The sequence below is a fragment of the Hesperophylax consimilis genome, chromosome 19, assembly GCF_061612785.1.
Source record: "Hesperophylax consimilis isolate HC1 chromosome 19, BYU_Hcon_1.0, whole genome shotgun sequence".
NCBI lineage: Eukaryota > Metazoa > Arthropoda > Insecta > Trichoptera > Limnephilidae > Hesperophylax > Hesperophylax consimilis.
The window spans coordinates 28,081,458-28,100,193 of record NC_142854.1 but is presented as its reverse complement, the minus strand read 5'-3'; the positions used below and the strand labels follow the sequence as shown (position 1 = coordinate 28,100,193).

Genomic DNA, 18,736 nt, shown 5'->3' with positions numbered 1-18,736 from the left:
CTCCAAACAGATGACATAGACCCTAAGAGAAATTATTTTCCCCATATCCAACTTTTTATATATATCTGGTAAGAAAGAGTATTTTATCTGGTTAGACCATACACATTCAAATGAATAGATGAAACAATCAGGGAAAGGGGTAAAAACCAACTTGCGCCGAGCGCACTCTCGGTGATTTGTCGGTATACAGGCAACTCGCATTGTAATATCAGCATTCGGTCCTCGAAAGTAAAATCTGCTTACAAATTACTAGTCTATGGGTAAGACGGTAAAATTTACTAAAACAACATTTACAAGAACTATTCCATCTAAACCAGAGGTTCCCAAACTTTTTTTCCCCGTAAACCACTTGCCAAATTTTTTTTTTCTGTAGACCCTGTGTAAAAAGATTCCCTTCCCTTGCCTGCCCTACAACCGGGTGGCGATATAGTTCCTCTGTCTTTACATTGTGCAGACAGGGGCGCCCTTGTAAGGTATCACACCAAATGAAAATTGAGGAGGACAAGCCCTACCGAACTTCCCCTTAAGTTCTTTGTTATTCCGATCAGTTCTACTTGTCATATGATATCCGATTCTTCAACATTCCATTTCCACAGTCAAAATGTCCTCAAACTTAGTTTTGAAGTCTGTGTGAAGTACATCTAAATGTTGAACGTCATTATTACCCTGGACGTTTTTCAAAAACAAGTTGGGGAACTAGGAAAATTCGCGGCTTCCAATGTGCAATGTTTTGGTTCAATATATTAATTCTGACGAGAAAAGGAACGTAGACTCTATTTATATACCTCAATAAACAACTTTACGATATATAAACAAACAAATATCAAATAAGTAATTTCTCAGCCTATTATTACGTAAACTGTGCTATTTGTGACTCCTAAATATTGAGTTGAGATAAATGGGGGTCTGCTCGTATGTACCCCCATTTGAATCTCGTGGACCCCTAAATTTTTTTCTCGCTGACATAGCCCCCGAGCAAGCCGATATCGACCCCTGGGGGTCCATATAGACCACTTTGGAAACCTCTGATCTAAACCATCAACAACTCCCCCATTTCTCCAAAAAATAAATTTCCTCACTTATTCGCCATGAGGGTTGGACATTGTTCCGTTCATTCTCACCTTTTTAAAATTCACGTTCTTGACTCCTCAGATTGTACATTCTGTGGTCTAGAAGTGACAACTTTAGATGACGTATTTGTTGCTGTCCCTCTCTAAACAAATATTCTATCTTCTATCAAGCTTCATCTAAAATTGCCTCCCATCCTTTCAACATCTCTTCTAAGTCTGAACTCCTATCTTCCATATAATTTTGAATTTGCCAATTTAAACAAAATCTCGAAATAGTATAAAACGAAGTCACTATCCGCATCTGTCTGTTTGTGCGCTTAGTTCTTAAAAACTATGCAACAGATTTTAATAGAGTTTTCACTATTATTTATAGAATTTCTTCCGAAAGGTTTCTATATATACATGCATATTATATTTACTGAAAGCAGAGAAAAGACGATGTTTTGTAATCAAGTGGTAATAAATATATATATGAAATACGGTAAATGAAACTTAATAACCGTACAATATTTTGCTTGTGTGATTATTGATTGGAACACCATAATCGTAAAATCACTGATTAAATATCCCAGTCAGAATAACTTTACTCTAATAGTTGTATTCTGATTGAGTTTTCTAATCTTCAAAGTCAGAACTCTTTCATAAATATTTGATAATATTAATTGCAGCATATTTTGTGCAGTTCCGGATAGAAATGTTTATTGTTCTGTCAAATTGTGGATGCCAAAGTTCCATTGGCTCCAGTCATTTGGCATTCTTTCGTTAACACATTAAAAAAAAATGATCCATTGTAAAACGTGGTGTTATTTTAATTTTACGACGGTTTACGGATACTTCATTCAACCCGGTTCCCTTTGATAAAGTTCACCAGGGTTGTCATAGGATATGTGGCTATGTCTCCTCGTTCCACAATGTGTCTTCTCAGGTATCTGTGCCATGTTCCCAACAGACGGGAGATTGGCACCATGTGTCAATTGGAGTCTCTTCATCCTCTTCACATTTCCTGGATCTTTTGATGTTTTCCACTCCCGACAGATGCAAGTGTCTCCTGAGGTATCTACCAGTTCCCTCTGTGAGGCATTGTCCATATTGAATAGTTGGCTGGCTTGTTTCGATTGTCTCATTCCGGGTACCCTCTCCCATTCCTTCCAGTGCGGGGATTTGACCCATCTTTCAATACATAATTTGGTGTGGAAAGCTGACACTCTTACAGCCGGCTCGGATTCCATTAGTGGTGCTTCCACTCTTTTCCTTGCTAGCTGTCAGCCCGTTCGTTACCCTCGATTCCTTTATATCCTTGCATCTAGATCAGGGTTATTCTATTGAAGTCCTTAATGAGCGTTGTAAATCCCCAAGTATATTAAAGTCAAAATTCTTGCCAACAATCATGTTTTTTATTTAGGAGAAAACACAGATGCAGAAAGTAATTATAAATATTTTGTTCATGCAATTTAAATTGTTTTTCCTTATGCTTTATATGTCTTAAGATTTTGTCCGTAAATAACATAATTTACTTGTTAAATTTAATATTCGCAACATATTTGTTTTTAGATAAAGGCCTTTGTTCTAACTCATTTAAATACAAATAAACTTATCCCTGATAACTGTTTCATGAAGTAAAGCTAAATCAGAGGTAGACAATAAGTTTCAGGGGTGGTCCGTGACTTTTCAATGAGTTAGAGTGCTAGGATATGACCAGAGATGTGCTTTATTTCAAATAAATCCATTTCAAATGGAAATGCAAAATGGGTATTTTCCATTTTGCATTTTAAATGCTTTTCTAAAAACCATTTTGCATTTTGCATTTTAAATGCTTTTCTCAATGCATTTTCCATTTTAAATGCTTTTTTGCAACATTCTTCCTACTATCTCCACTCATCTTTTTTTCATAAGCCCCAAATATCAGTCGGTCCTCAACCTCGCTATGAGAGATAATTTACATGTTTCAAGTTGCTCCCTGGTAGAAGCCCTGGCAATTGAGTGATACCATTACAAAAAATACTGATTCAAATACTGAACATGGGGCCATGACGCTGTAATATTAAATGTTAGATAGCAGTTTCTATGTTTTTACGTTGGCAACATTAGTCCCGCGCAAATTTTTTGTGGTTCATAATCTGTAGTCGTTGCATTTCTTGATTTACCATGATGTAATATGTTTGTTCTACATTGATGTCCATTATTAAATGACAAAACTGTTTAATAATTCTATAATTATTTTGATTGTTTGACCCGAGAAACCATTTTGCATTTTCAATGCATTTTGAAAATAGGTATTTTGCATTTTGCATTTGAAATGCTTTTCTAAAAACCATTTTGCATTTTGCATTTTCAAATGGAAAAGTTTTGACCCATTTCCATTTTGCATTTCAAATGGTTTTGGGTACCCATTTTGCACATCTCTGGATATGACATGCTTGGTGTTGACCGCCACTGGTAAGTTTTCAAGTTGGGAGGCGGGTTTGGATACTGCTGCTTGCTACTATTTATTGGATAACCAACATAGGTCAAGCCGAGTGGTTCCCTACGTTTGGTGATTTAGAAGGGGTGCTCAGGTTTATCGGGTGAGTTGTGTTCAGCTTTGACCTCTCCAACTGGTATCTCGACCTGTCGCCTTGCTCCGCAGTGAGAGTGATATATTCGTTCGTCCGTCACTCCTGGTCACACTGATCCCTAGATTCCTACACAACCCTCATACCTTTTGCCTTCCCAGAACTTTCTCTCCTACCTTTCCTTATAAAAGACCCACCACACAAAATACCAAAATTTGACTAAGGCACAAGGCAAATTATTTTCTTTAGGGCTTCCTGTGTGAGGTAAATGATGAAAAATAAAAAAAAGTTTACTCTTCTTTTGAACGTCAAGTGTGTAAAATTTCATAAGAATTATCAAAATTCTGCTTTAACCCTTTCATCCCCAGTGTTAATTCAAATTAACACGAACTTTGTGATTTTTTTACCGTAACGGTAGCGATTTAGAAAAGCCATGTTTTTGTTTTCTTATAGCTTATAATCTTTTCTTTGATGTCTATTTTTTCCGCTCGGTTATTCCCGCCACAACAACGATAAATATTTTGACATCTGCTGATTTTCATTGAATTTCTGCGTTATTGATTACTTCATTTAAAGTGAGATATCAATATTTTCTACTCGAATTACGAATATTTTAACGCATTAAGATGTGTTCTATAATAATAACATCAGTTCAATTCACTGTTCACAGTCATTTGCCAGAATATTGTAAATGAATTTAAATGTTCATTCAAATTAACGCTGGTAGTGACTGACATGTTTTCGACTAGTATGGCGAATTTTTAAAGATTTATCATCCTAGATTATTTCTGAATGAATTTTAGTTAAAATGTTATTTGTTTGTACCTTAGAGATTATCACTACATTGTAAATGTGCATTTTTGACATGAGTTTTTTTATTACTTTTTTTGTTATGTTTATTTTACCTTACTATTTAAAAAAAAACCCTCTGACATCCAATGTTAATCCAAATTAACATTGAATAATTTCTAAAAAAATAAAAAATGAAATACCAAAAATTTTCAAATAATTTTCTGAGGTATTATCAAGCATTACATATTTTATATATGTGGAAACAATAATGCGGGTGTGAAAGGGTTAAGGGGTGGGAAAGGGGATAACATCTTCCTCTTGTTTTGAAGGTCAAGTGTGCAAAACTACATCAATCTTGGAAATTTTTTGTAGATTTTTATAAAAAACAAAGCTATTCTACACTCTCTCTTCTTTATACATTAAAAATAAAAATAAACTATTTGAGGCAAAAATACTCTGGTCCCAGAATGACTATCGGTAATCTAACGCCACTGAAAACATGTACGTACATCCTTTAACCTTTGCACCATCTTGGTGTTGCCATTCAAAGCAATTTCCCTCCATTGTTATTTTCAGACCATAATCTAAACATATTTACCCAAAAATTGCCATTTGTCCCCCATGACGTCTCAGTTTTTATCCGATCTAACTCAACATTGAAACAACAATATACATGGTGTCCTTTAACTAGTGGTACAAACAGGAAACTGATTAATCTAAATCACATTTCGAGTCGATTTTGTGTTAAAACTTTTTTTTATTTGAGCTCTCGTTTTCGAGTAAATCGAGTCCAAAGATGGAATTTTTTAGGTCAAAATTGAAATAAATTGGTCGCTACGTGACTACTATCAGCTGTTTACTGTCTTTTAAAATGTGTCGAAGTGAAGACGCGGCTCCAAATGTATTCTTTCAACTTTCAGAAAAGTCAGTTTCTGAAAAAAATATAAATTAATAATTCAAAATGCTAACTAACTAACTATTCATTATGCCGTTTCCTCGCAGGGGTAGGCGGAGAGGACAGACCGCCAATTCTTGCCTCATTCACATTCATACATCGTCTCGTGACATGGCCCGAATCGAGTATCTGATTCACTTGATCTTGCCATGTCTTCCTCACGTTTGGCATCAAATATTCTCTTTGCACTCCTTTATTTGATCATTCGCTCTACATACCCAAACCATCTAAACTTCCCTTTCTTAATCTTACTCATTACGCTTGCATCAAACTTGCATTATTTGCGATACTCCACATTTCTCACACGATCTTACATGGTTTTACCACACATACGCCTCAAGAATCAGTCTGCTTCTCTCCTTCCTCTGCCAGTTCCACACCTCCCTGCCATACATCAGGGTAGGTACCAGCACTCCATTGCGAACTGCTAGCTTAACTTATTTGGCCAATTTTATGTTTGCGCCAACCACGTTCAGTCATCCATAACATAGTTTCCTGCATTACCCTTCTGTCAATATCTCTATCAGCCTTCCCATCTCTCTAGAACATACTTCCCAAATACACAAACTCATCCACCTGCTCCAAGTATTCATCATTTATTTATTAGGTTTTCTATGTTATGTAGATTCACCAGTTTCCCGCTTGTATCACTAGTTTCCGGACGCTGTGTATATAGAAACCTTCTTCTTCTTCATGTGCCGTATCATCCCCCGACGTTGGCGATCACTCTAGAAAATGTCTCTTTGTCTTGCGCTGCCCGGAATAGCTCCTCCACACTTCTAATGCCGGTCCACTCTCGTATATTTCGCAGCCAAGACATTTGTCTCCTACCAGGCCCTCTGCGACCCTCTATCTTGCCTTTCAATATTAACTGGAGCAAGTGATACTTCTCCCCTCGAAGTACATGACCCAGATATGAAATTTTCCTGATTTTTATTAATCTAAGCAGTTCTCTCTCTGCTCTAGCCCGCCTGAGAATTTATAGAAACCTAAAGGCATTCAATTCATTTACCACATACATCACCATCATTAAAATTCATTTTAATTTTGAATAATTTTATTTATTTCTGACTCTAAAAACAAAATAATGAAACTCTAGGACATTCAACTTTTTCTTGCATATTGTGTATTGTGTTTTATTCCTAGCACTGTGTTTTCTCTAGTAAACTATTATTATTTTTCTTGCATTGATGTTTCACAGACCGTGAGAAAAGAGAATTTTTACATAAATTATATAACATTTTCAGGCTCAAAATTTTGTTGTAAGACTGTCTTTTCGGGGCGTCACTGACTTCTTTCTCCATTCACTACTGTATGCCACAATGTTACTGTTAAAAATCTACATTACATCGACATTAATTGGATTCCGTATCTCACTCCGGTGCACAGATATTGCATTAACTATTCCTCGGGCGTCACCGACTTCTCCTACCACTCAAACCACTCTCTAAACACTCCTGGCACTAATAAGAACAAACTTTGAATTTTTCATCGGAATCGGTCGACTAGTTTTCGAGTTGTGCCCGTTCGTTTGAGCGATGTTGCTGGGGGTTCTCCTTAGGAGATATACATGTACCAACGAACACTTTTCTGTAGTCCTTTTTTAAGATATACAATTCCGTAGTATATTATTTCTACTTTCTATAAATGTAATAAGCATGTATTATATATATATAAACCTTCCGGAATAGATTTTCTAAATGATAGTAAAAACCATGATGAGTATCCAAATTAATTTTGATCCACTGATCTTTGATTTAGACGGATTCAAATTGAATACGACAATTATTCCCGACATCCGATCGAGCTCGATGTCGATGACAATGCATTCTATCAATTTTTTGTGGAAATTACGCAAACACACACGCAGACATTTCTCTGAATTCAGATGAAATTACAGCAGTTATTATACAAAATAAATGTCTGTCCTACCCGATTGGCATTTGGCCAGGTTGATTGAGTTGTTGACTCTTGTTCCTGTGCAGGAAGGTTCAATTCTCAGTCAAATCAAATTTAATTAAAAAAAATACATTTTAAAGACATTTTAAAATAGATGTATTTTAGTAAAAAAACATCGTTTTTTATGGGTTTATTTTTTCATTAATCTAAACCAAAAAAAACTTTTTTTATATTTTTTCTGTCAACTGATTAATAAAGCTCTTGGAGCTTTTAATGGGCTTTCATGCAATTAAACATAAATTTAACAGAAAATTTTACCAAAAAAACTCCAACTTTGGACTCGATTTACTCGAAAATAATAGCTAAAATCAAAAACGTTACACTGTAAAATTGACCTCAAACTTCGTTTTTACCGCTAGTTTCCGGACACCATATCTACACCATCTATACAATACATAGATGAAGCTGTTATATTCAGAATCAATGTGGCCAACCAACTTTAACACTGTTCTTTTGAATAATTCATGTTACAAGCCTTGATCTTCGAACTGACATTATTATTTAGATATGCGATACATTAGAATTGTATTATGTTGTATTTCTCATTTCCTCACTGTCTGTGCCTTCCAGCTTTTATAATTATTGTTTTTCTTCTTTTCTGAATGTGTCGAGTGTTGCTATGTTTCAGTTCACTGGGATCCTGGGTAGTACCGCTCATTCTAGGAATCATCGCCACCATTGTTTATAAATTCTTGTTCGCGTAGTGGCGACACCTACATCATCGAATTCCCGACGGCACGAGAAGCAAACACAATTTATATGATGAGAAGATTAAAGACGACTTCTTCATAAAGGACCCAATAAGTTCAACAAATTAATCACTGCCGCCATCTTGTTTAAAATCTTGTTTGCCTACTGGCGATAACAGCAAAATTCAAACAACTACAATATAAGAGACTCTGCATCAAGAACAAGTTAAACATTCTTGAGATTATTGCTGTCATTTTGTTTGAAATCTTGTTTGCCTACTGGCGACACCACCAAAATCCAAAACAGTAAGAATGCTTCAAGATCTATCAAGTGTTTGAGAGATTAAGCATTATCGCCATTGCAAAAATAATCTACATTTGAATAAATGTGTCACCTCTATTGTACTGTAAATATCAAGGGCAGCATTTTTTTTGTTGTTTTTTTCTTTTCATTTTTAACTGTTTCTTTCTTAGGTTGGTACTTTTTAATGTTGTAAACAAAGGTAAAATCTTATACAAAGGAACAATAACACGAGACTTAACAAACTTGTATGTAGATAACTTTGGATGTGATTTTACCAGTATGTTGTGCACCTGTGTACCCTACATATGCTGATATGATAAAATATGCTTTTTGCTTTATATAAGTCATTGTAAGTTCAATATCGCGGAAGAACCATTTGTAAAAATGTTCTGGAGCGACAAGAAACTATCCCAGGTTATTCGCGCTCTTTCTTGCTTATGTGCTGGGGATGATTCGTTCGCGGTATTGACTTGAAGCGAGAACAACCAGTTTATTGGTCGATTTCAATGTTTGAAAGCTCCATACAAAACTAGCACATACGCTATATTGAACTCACATAAATGATATTGTAATATATTTTTGCACACGATTTTGGATATAATTTACAATGAGGATTTTTCAATATGTTTCACGTAATATTATTGCAATACTAACCTCATTTATGAATTTAAAAAAATATATTGTAATTTTTTATGTTTTAAATAATTTATTTAATGTATGCCTTACATATTTTTAGTGTTGGCAAATTAAATTCTGAATTCACTAAATAATACAAATCCGTTGATAGTGTTTTTTTATTTTATTTTACTTAACTTACATGGTGTTGTTTTGTTGCACGCTTTAGAAATATTTTTGTACGCATTTCATAATACGCGGTTCACGCAAAAAACTGTTCTCGTGATAAGGAACTTTGGCTAAATTGATATTGTTAAAATCAAATGTGTAATTTTTATTATATTATATACAATTTATTACGCTGTCCAATGATTTTTCAGTTCCTACGTAATATTTCCCAAACTTCCGCTTTCCACTTCCTTCATTGCAACATTCTACAAATTGAGGCTGCCGTAGTTCCACTGGCTCCAGGCTGTCAGGACTCTAGCACAGTATCACATAAATGATATTAAATAATTGATTTCATCCACAATTTTGAATTGGGTTGTTCGCGTAAGCAAAAGAAACAGTTTGCGTCAAGCAAAACCAACTCATAAACTAACTATATATTTTGAACTCTATAACTCATGATGGTATAGTATTTGCAACATAAAAGATTTGTGCATGATTTGCCATTTTACTGATCGACAAGCATAACTTTGCAGTCGGGGTTCGTCACCCTCTGTAACTGTAACTGACGGCAGTTCCTCGTAATACTGGAATTATCGTGGTTATCACTTGTCAACTTTTTCCTTTTTGTATCGCTTTCTACAATAAAAACAAAAAAAACATGGCGAATTTGTTTCCCCTTTCGACCACTTGCAAAGTTAACTCTGTCAAACTGGGCATTAGTGTAAATAGTTAATTCCATTATGGGCCGGAATTTCAGTTGCTTGTAAGCTCGCTAAGAGAGATACATATTTACATCCATAAAGTTGCTTTCTCGTGGAGCTTAGGGCTAGGCTAAGCTGACTTATACAATTACTAACAGTTACTGAAATACCGGCTCTCCAACACCTTTATAGCATGGAGATTTGTCTTTGTTGGTAGTTTTTTTCTACAATTTTCAGTTAAATGTTGCTTCTGTCAATAGGTATAATTTTTCGCTTTAAATAACAGGATTATTTCTAATAGTTTTTTTTTGGTGTTGGCTTTGAGTAAAGAAAGATTTATTAATAATCATAATCACAAATCTGTTTTTCTGAAGCAGTTAAAACTCTTTAGCGAGCTCTTTCATCGTGAAATTTGCACACTTTTATATGTGGAATTTTTAGGCAAACGTCATTTTAATTATCTACCTTGCGCACTTGAAGTGAAATTATATAAAACTGCGCTATACAAATACTATGTTATTATTATTAAATAAAATAAACATTTTATATGTTGGTTCAAAATTAAATTATTAATAAAAAACAATACCTTTTATATATTTTGTATTTAGCATTTATCAGATTCCACTTTTATTACCTCCATCCTTATTATTAAGGCTGTACTGTAGAAACTGCACTGACAGATAAAGATACCTGATTTCGGACCTATCGCACTGGGTTTAGTACTAAAATCTGTTAAACCCAGTGCAAGAAGTCCGAAAACTGTCTTTAACTGTCAGTACAGTTTCTACAGTGTGGTCTATGTTAGTAAATATGGTATTTGATTTTCCTTTTTGAAAAACATTTGTGATGGATTTTGAAAAAAAAGGTGCATAAACAAACTACTGGTGCTTAACAGTTTTTGAAAAAACAAATATTTGAAATTTTGTAATAACATTGAATGAAATGATTTGCACAATGTAACCATTATTTATTTTTTAAGAAATGTAATACTTTGCAAAAGCCAAAAATATATTTTTTCCGTAATCATTAAATATCACAAACATTATTTTTTTGTCGTCTTTTAAAAAAGATTTTATTTAAGGAAAACAATTTTCAATGATATTTAGTTAAACATTCCTTTTTGTACTGTATTTTATAATTTTTTTATGTAAATACAAGAAATATTAAAAAAATACATCTTTGACAGTAATTGACGTAATATTATTTCATGTAATTTAATTGCAGACGTTTCGCTTTGTTTGGTGTATAAAATGGCGAGACAAATTATTCTTTAATAAAACTGTGTATGTTCGTTCTATTGATTCTTATATAATGTTACATAAATATATGTTATTTTAATAATTGATTTGTTTTTTATTTATTTGTTGACTTTCCCTATTACAGCACATTATTAAAACACAAATTATGTGTAATGTTCAGAGATGTGCAAAATGGGTACCCAAAACCATTTGAAATGCAAAATGGAAATGGGTCAAAACTTTTCCATTTGAAAATGCAAAATGGTTTTTAGAAAAGCATTTCAAATGCAAAATGCAAATTATCTATTTTCAAAATGTAAAATGGTTTCTCGGGTCAAACAATCAAAATTATTATAGAATTTTTAAACAATTTTTCATTTAATAATGGACATCAATGTAGAACAAACATATTACATGATGGTAAATCCAAAAACACCACGACTACAGATTATGAAACCACAAAAAATTTGCGCGGGACTAATGTTGCCAACGTAAAAACATAGAAACTGCCATCTAACATATCATATTACAGCGTCATGGCTCCATTTTCAGTATTTGAATCAGTATTTTTTGTAATGGTATCACTCAATTGCCAGGGCTCCTACCAGGGAGCAACTTGACAAATGGAAATTATCTCTCATAGCGAGGTTGAGGACCAACTGATATTTGGGGCTTATGGAAAAAAGATGAGTGGAGATAGTAGGAAGAATGTTGCAAAAAAGCATTTAAAATGCAAAATGGTTTTTAGCAAAGCATTTAAAATGCAAAATGGAAAATACCATAGACATATGAATATTAGTAGACCTGCCCTAAGTGATTAAAAGCGTATTATCCCCACTCCCCATACCGGTTCCATTGAGCCGGCTGGGCTCGCGTACGGCCTCAAGTGATATTTGAAAACGTGACGTCATCATTCTTGTGCGAACTATGGTCGAGGCATCATCGGTTCATTTTACGAAATAACACGGCAAAATGTTTACTTGTACTATGAAAACTGGTAAAAATAGATGCGAAAAAAGAGAATAAACCCAATTGTCGTATTACATTCCATATATAAGCATTATTTTATTTTATTTTAAGCATATTCACATCGTATAATATGAATCAGTTGTTACTATCACATCGAGAAACGTCTGGACGCGAAACACAAAGCTGGTTGGTTGCTGGGAAGTGAATTATGAACATTTATAAAAGTGTCTTAACTAAATACTCTGAAACTAACTAGGACCTGAATATAGAAGCTGCCTTACTTTGCCGAATTTGGACTTCGCAAATTTGTTCATAACGTGGCGAGTAATTTGCGCTCCCATGTAAAAATGTCTATTCATTCAAAGCAGATTTAACTTTTAAGAAGTAAATGGTGATATTATAATGCGAGATGCCTATTTACTGTCAGATTGATTTATTGACGAATCACAGTCATCTTCACTCCCTTCGTTCTTCAACAGTTGATTTTACCCCTCGCCTTTATCTTCTCGTCTATTAATTCCTATGTCTGTGGAAAATACCCATTTTGCATTTCCATTTGAAATGGATTTATTTGAAATAAAGCACATCTCTGGACTAAGGAGGAACACTACGTAGTAATGCAAAATCACGTGTTTTATAAATTAAATACATCTTGGCCTTTGAAATAATCGAGTATTATCTTTGAATACTTGTAATGTGTTCTTGGATAAAATAAAAATCGATCTATAACGCCTCCCTAAAGTCTTATAAAAAAGTCTTGGTTTCATTATAAATCAACACACCTTTAAAAAGTGATATAAAGTCATTAGAAACGATGAATTTTTTTTTTAAACCTAACCTACTTAACCCAGTTAATAAAGTTTTTGTTTCATCACTTGTTATATAACTTTTTAAAGATGTGATGAATTATCATTTTGATGATTTATCCAGTCACCATAGTCTCTTAATAGTGACATCTGTCGGAACTATTTCAAAGTACTAGTAAAGCCATCTATGCTTTTCAACTCAAACTATCACAGTTATGTCTTGAGAACGCTTGATTTAAAAGGTTGAAGGGTAAACGTAACGTACTTTATAATCTGCACGTTCGATACAAATAAAAAACAAATCTTATTTAAATACGCTTTTTCAAATTATTGAATTATTTGTTTTTGCCCGTACATAAGCATGAAAAAGAATAAATAGTTTTTTTCCGTATTGAAACAGTTTCATTTCAAGAAAGGCATACAAATACAATATTGGTTTGAATCACCCATCAATATTGTATTTGTAAGAAAATAATTGATAATTTTCTTGAAAGAATTGGGTTTGTATACAAACAAAACTATTTATTCATATTCATAATGCATAATATGTACGAGCGCAAACAAATAATTCATCGTAAAATTGAAGAGCATAACTTGCGAAAAGCGTATTTGAATAAAATAATTAAATTAACGCCATCTATGAACACGTAAAGTTAGGTTAGGTTATACGAATACAATATATTATTGTATTTGTTTTGTATTTGTACGCCTTTCTTGAAATAATTGAATTTTTATACGGACAAAAATACTAACGGCCACACAGAGTAGGTTGACAAATCCGCCACCAAGGCCTAGACAAACCTCACCCCATGAACCAGGGCACCCCTGCTAAGTCATCAAACGTAGCGAACCACATGCGTTAAACTAAAACGCAGAGGTTGAGAAGAATGCGTTGATTTTTTAAAATCTAATGTTGATATAAAATATATTATTTGGTAAAGCAGGTGCAAGAAAAAAGATACTTTTCTTAAAAGAATATTCATAGTTGGAGCAGCTCGCTCCGGGCGCCGGCTTGCCAAGGAGCCAAGGCGCTGATAATTCCTAACACTAAATACAGCGACCTTGAGGTTTTTACTAGCGCCATGCCGTATATATGTTATGAACATAATATTGTTACTGTTGAGGCATGGTATTGGCAGTGCCGGCCCTGAGCCAAAAGGAGCCTGGCGCGAGTATAGTTTTGGCACCCTTTGTAAAAACCAGTAGGCGCCTAAGCCATAGGTAGTTACGTAATGTAGGTGATCATCACTAATCAATAATATTCGGATGATTTTTGTTTATGCAAATCGCCGTTTTTTTGTTCATGATGGGTTTTTCTATGAAACCGAATGTAACTTTTATTTGTAATTGTTCAACCTATCTAAGCTTGGACTCCAAAATATTCCATGAGATGCAGCAAACTGCAATCTAGTTGCCATGTATACCATGAGATGCAGCAAACTGCAATCTAGTTGCCATGCATACCATGAGATGCAGCTAACTGCAATCTAGTTGCCGTGTATACCATGAGATGCAGCTAACTGCAATCTAGTTGCCATGTATACCATGAGATGCAGCTAACTGCAATCTAGTTGCCATGTATACCATGAGATGCAGCAATCTGCAATTTAGTTGCCATGTATACCATGAGATGCAGCTAACTGCAATCTAGTCGCCATGTATACCATAAGATGCAGCAAACTGCAATTTAGTTGCCATGTATACCATGAGATGCAGCTAACTGCAATCTAGTTGCCGTGTATACCATGAGATGCAGCAATCTGCAATTTAGTTGCCATGTATACCATGAGATGCAGCTAACTGCAATCTAGTTGCCATGTATACCATGAGATGCAGCTAACTGCAATCTAGTTGCCATGTATACCATGAGATGCAGCTGACTGCAATCTGGTTGCCATGTATACCATGAGATGCAGCTAACTGCAATCTGGTTGCCATGTATACCATGAGATGCAGCCAACTGCAATTCTGTTGCCCATGTATACCATGAGATGCAGCTTACTGCAATCTAGTTGCCATATATACCATGAGATGCAGCTAACTGCAATCTAGTTGCCATGTATACCATGAGATGCAGCTAACTGCAATCTAGTTGCCATGTATACCATGAGATGCAGCTAACTGCAATCTAGTTGCCATGTATACCATGAGATGCAGCAATCTGCAATTTAGTTGCCATGTATACCATGAGATGCAGCTAACTGCAATCTAGTCGCCATGTATACCATAAGATGCAGCAAACTGCAATTTAGTTGCCATGTATACCATGAGATGCAGCTAACTGCAATCTAGTTGCCATGTATACCATGAGATGCAGCTAACTGCAATCTAGTTGCCATGTATACCATGAGATGCAGCTAACTGCAATTCTGTTGCCCATGTATACCATGAGATGCAGCTAACTGCAATCTAGTTGCCATATATACCATGAGATGCAGCTAACTGCAATCTAGTTGCCATGTATACCATGAGATGAAGCTAACTGCAATCTAGTTGCCATGTTTACCATGAGATGCAGCTGACTGCAATCTGGTTGCCATGTATACCATGAGATGCAGCTAACTGCAATCTGGTTGCCATGTATACCATGAGATGCAGCTAACTGCAATCTAGTTGCCATGTATACCATGAGATGCAGCTAACTGCAATTCTGTTGCCCATGTATACCATGAGATGCAGCTAACTGCAATTCTGTTGCCCATGTATACCATGAGATGCAGCTAACTGCAATTCTGTTGCCCATGTATACAATGAGATGCAGCTAAGGGCCCGTTCCCACTTCCGTTTTCAAATCGGAGGCGGGTCCCGTTTTAAAAACGGATGGCCAATGGCCCTGTTCACACTTCCGTTTTGAAAACGGATCCGTTTTGAAAACGGACCATACTCTACGAAAAAAAATAATTGTCGATTCAACAAAAACATGTTATTTGCTCATTCTTCAGTAATGGTGCGCAATGGACGACGATGAAGCTCTTGTTGTCATGTGGTACTTATTAAAAAGAAGGAAAATTTTGGGTACACCCAATCATAGCCGAATGATTTTCTGTAGGAATTTTCCAAGTGTTAATTGGTGAGTTGAGAAGTGATGAACTAAAGTTCTTTAATTATTTTAGAATAATAATGAATGGATTATTTATATAGCGCCGTTTTCACCATGAAAAATCACCTCAAGGGCGCTTAATGGCTTAAGAGAATGTCTATCACTTCCTTTAACCATCTACTGGAATGAGTTTCAGAGAGCTTAACATATCAAAATACAAAATTGAGAAAGTGCATTTGTCCTGAAGAAAGGCTATCGATATTTTAAAGTAAGAAAACAATAAACACTCAAATATTTTTTATTATGTGTTTATTTAACTAATACGCTCTTCCGTGCATCTCATTAAAGCTTTAAAATTTAAAAAAAAGTAAACTTAAATAAAATAACATAAAAATTTTGATGTACAAAAGTTGTGTACACCAAGTGTTTTGTTTTTATTTAGTTAAAGATAAAATATTACCATACTCTTTCTTCGACCAGTGGTATTAAATTTTCGGGATTTATTTCCTTATCCATTATTGTAGTTTTGATTTATTTACTTAACAAAATAACCAAATACAAGCACGCAGTGTGCCTGCTTCCTTGCGACAGGGAGCGGGCGGGGAGGGGTCGGGGTTTGGCGGGGACTCTGCCGGAACGACTGGACGGCAAGTGTGAACAGCTCCATACAACACTATGAGCGAGCGTGTGCCGACACGATTTGAAAACGGACGCGCTGCGTAGGCGAGCCATCCGACAAAAAATGTCGGATCCGTTTTCAAATCGTGTCGGACAAGTGTGAACAGCTCCATACATCCACTACAGCCACTAGGGCATCCGATTTTAAAACGGGACCCGCCCCCGATTTGAAAACGGAAGTGGGAACGGGCCCTAACTGAAATCCGAAGAATATAGGGTTCCATGGCAACTCAGCACAGCGGCAATTCAACACACTGATGAAAAGTGACTAAGAAAAGTTATTAAAAGTGAAAAAAAAAGCTGTGAACCAATCACTTTCAGGTGTGATGAAGTGTGTTGAATTGCCACTGTTCTGAGGTGCCCGGCAGGCAATATAACAGTAAACATAACAGTTAATATAAGAGTTTTTTTGTAATCTTTTTGTTTTTGTTTTTGAATAATTTTTACAATTTAATTTTAATTTAATTTTGTCAAAATATAACAAAAGTTAACATAACAGTGGATAGTGCTGAGTGGAGAGGGGCAGGAGACGAGGAAGAGGAAGGTGGGAAATTACTCACTATTCAGATCTGGTCGAAAATTAAATTTCTAATGTAGAATCATCTCCATAGTCACTTGGATTATAATTATTTTTTAGTAACGTTTCATTTTCCTTTCAACAATTTTGGTGTTGACATTTAAAACCATAAACAAAATCAGCTCCTTCCATTTTGTGTCGACTATTAATTTGTTGTCAGACTCTACGATCATACATGAAAAAATCTAAAACCATTTTCTAACTCCCTATCTGATTTCTTATCGAAATAAACAAACAATCTATCTAAATTTAGCCAGTTGCCCCGTGAATGTTCGACCAAATACAACGTTTTATACCGTTTGAGTGAGTTACGAGTAGTTGATATTCTGCCAGTTTCAAAGTGCAGTGTGTGCTCAAATTTTCAATGGCAATAACACCCATTTTATTTAAAGTATATTTAAATCGGTAAGCTTTCTGAATATTAAATTGTTTTTAATGATGATTCCTGAATAATATCACACACTATACGAATACGAACCAATTGATTATCTTTAAAGCTTATCTTATCAATGTACGTATATAAATTAACAGGACCGAACCCAAAAAAAGCCCGAAAAACTGTATATTATTAAATAAGAATATTTATTTATTTGTTCATTTTCGGGAAATCGACAGTTTACATTTAATCAGTTTGTACCTACATAAGTATTGTATAAATAAAATAAAACCAATTATGGATTTCCTCCTTGTGACTTTACCTCTACTGAAACAGCATAATATGGAATAAGTAAATTAAAGATGTGAGAAAGGAATATGAATTAAAGAATTTATACAAAACAAAAGATTAAATAAAACGAAAAATTTACATAACAATACATTTATAGCCATGGAGAGAGGTTGTAGATATAAATCAAATCATAATAGAAATATAAATAATAAAGACATAAACTTTATTCACAAACCATCAGAGAAATATTCTTTTATGGACCTCTTGTATTTGGTAAGTTCGCAACTGAAAATGTCGACCTTGGATAATACGCTATTGTAATTATTGCATAGTCTGTTCAGGGAAAAATTCTCCTTAGAGTTCGTTTTGCTTTGATCAACCCTGAACAGGACACAAGAGCGTGTTGAACGCGCAGGTACATTGAATGGAATCTTATTTAGCAACTATGGGCATTATTAATACTAATAAATCTAAACGAAATATGAAACAGAACAAGACACAGAAAATAAAAAAACGGTCTCAACTAGGAATCGAACTCACGATCTCTGTCTTACCGGGTCAAAGTTTTTAACTACTCGATCATTGGTATCTAATTATTATACGTAATTTTGCTAAATTTCAAACTTCAAATTCAGAATTAACAATATTATCTTGCAAATAATTTTTCCAATATTTTTGGCAACTATCTTTTTGAATGATTATGAAGTTATAAATAATTGGTTTGAAACCTAGATATCTAGATAGAATCTTAGATAAAACTATCCAATTTTTATTTTTACATATGAGTTTTTTGTATCAAAACTGGTCAAATCCAAAATTAAAAAAAAATAAACTAAGTATTGAACTGTGTTCATTATTAACAAAAGAACAGTTCTTATTTTTCAAAAGCAGTCATATCCGCATATTTTGTAAGAGAAACCGGTTTAAAAAGCGGCTGTGGTATGAAAAATAGT

General features: G+C 34.5%; 1 protein-coding gene across 1 annotated transcript in view; it reads left to right on the top strand.

Moving 5' to 3' along the window:
* LOC149415059 (cytochrome b5-like) overlaps window positions 1-11,057 on the top strand; it is a 43,196-nt gene extending 32,139 nt beyond the window's left edge. Inside the window, exon 4 of the mRNA XM_089643483.1 lies at window positions 7,957-11,057. Coding sequence (XP_089499609.1) covers window positions 7,957-8,032 — 76 coding nt within the window. The 3' untranslated portion in view covers window positions 8,033-11,057. The remainder of the gene's footprint in view (window positions 1-7,956) is intronic.
* The last annotated feature ends 7,679 nt before the right edge of the window (window positions 11,058-18,736 follow it).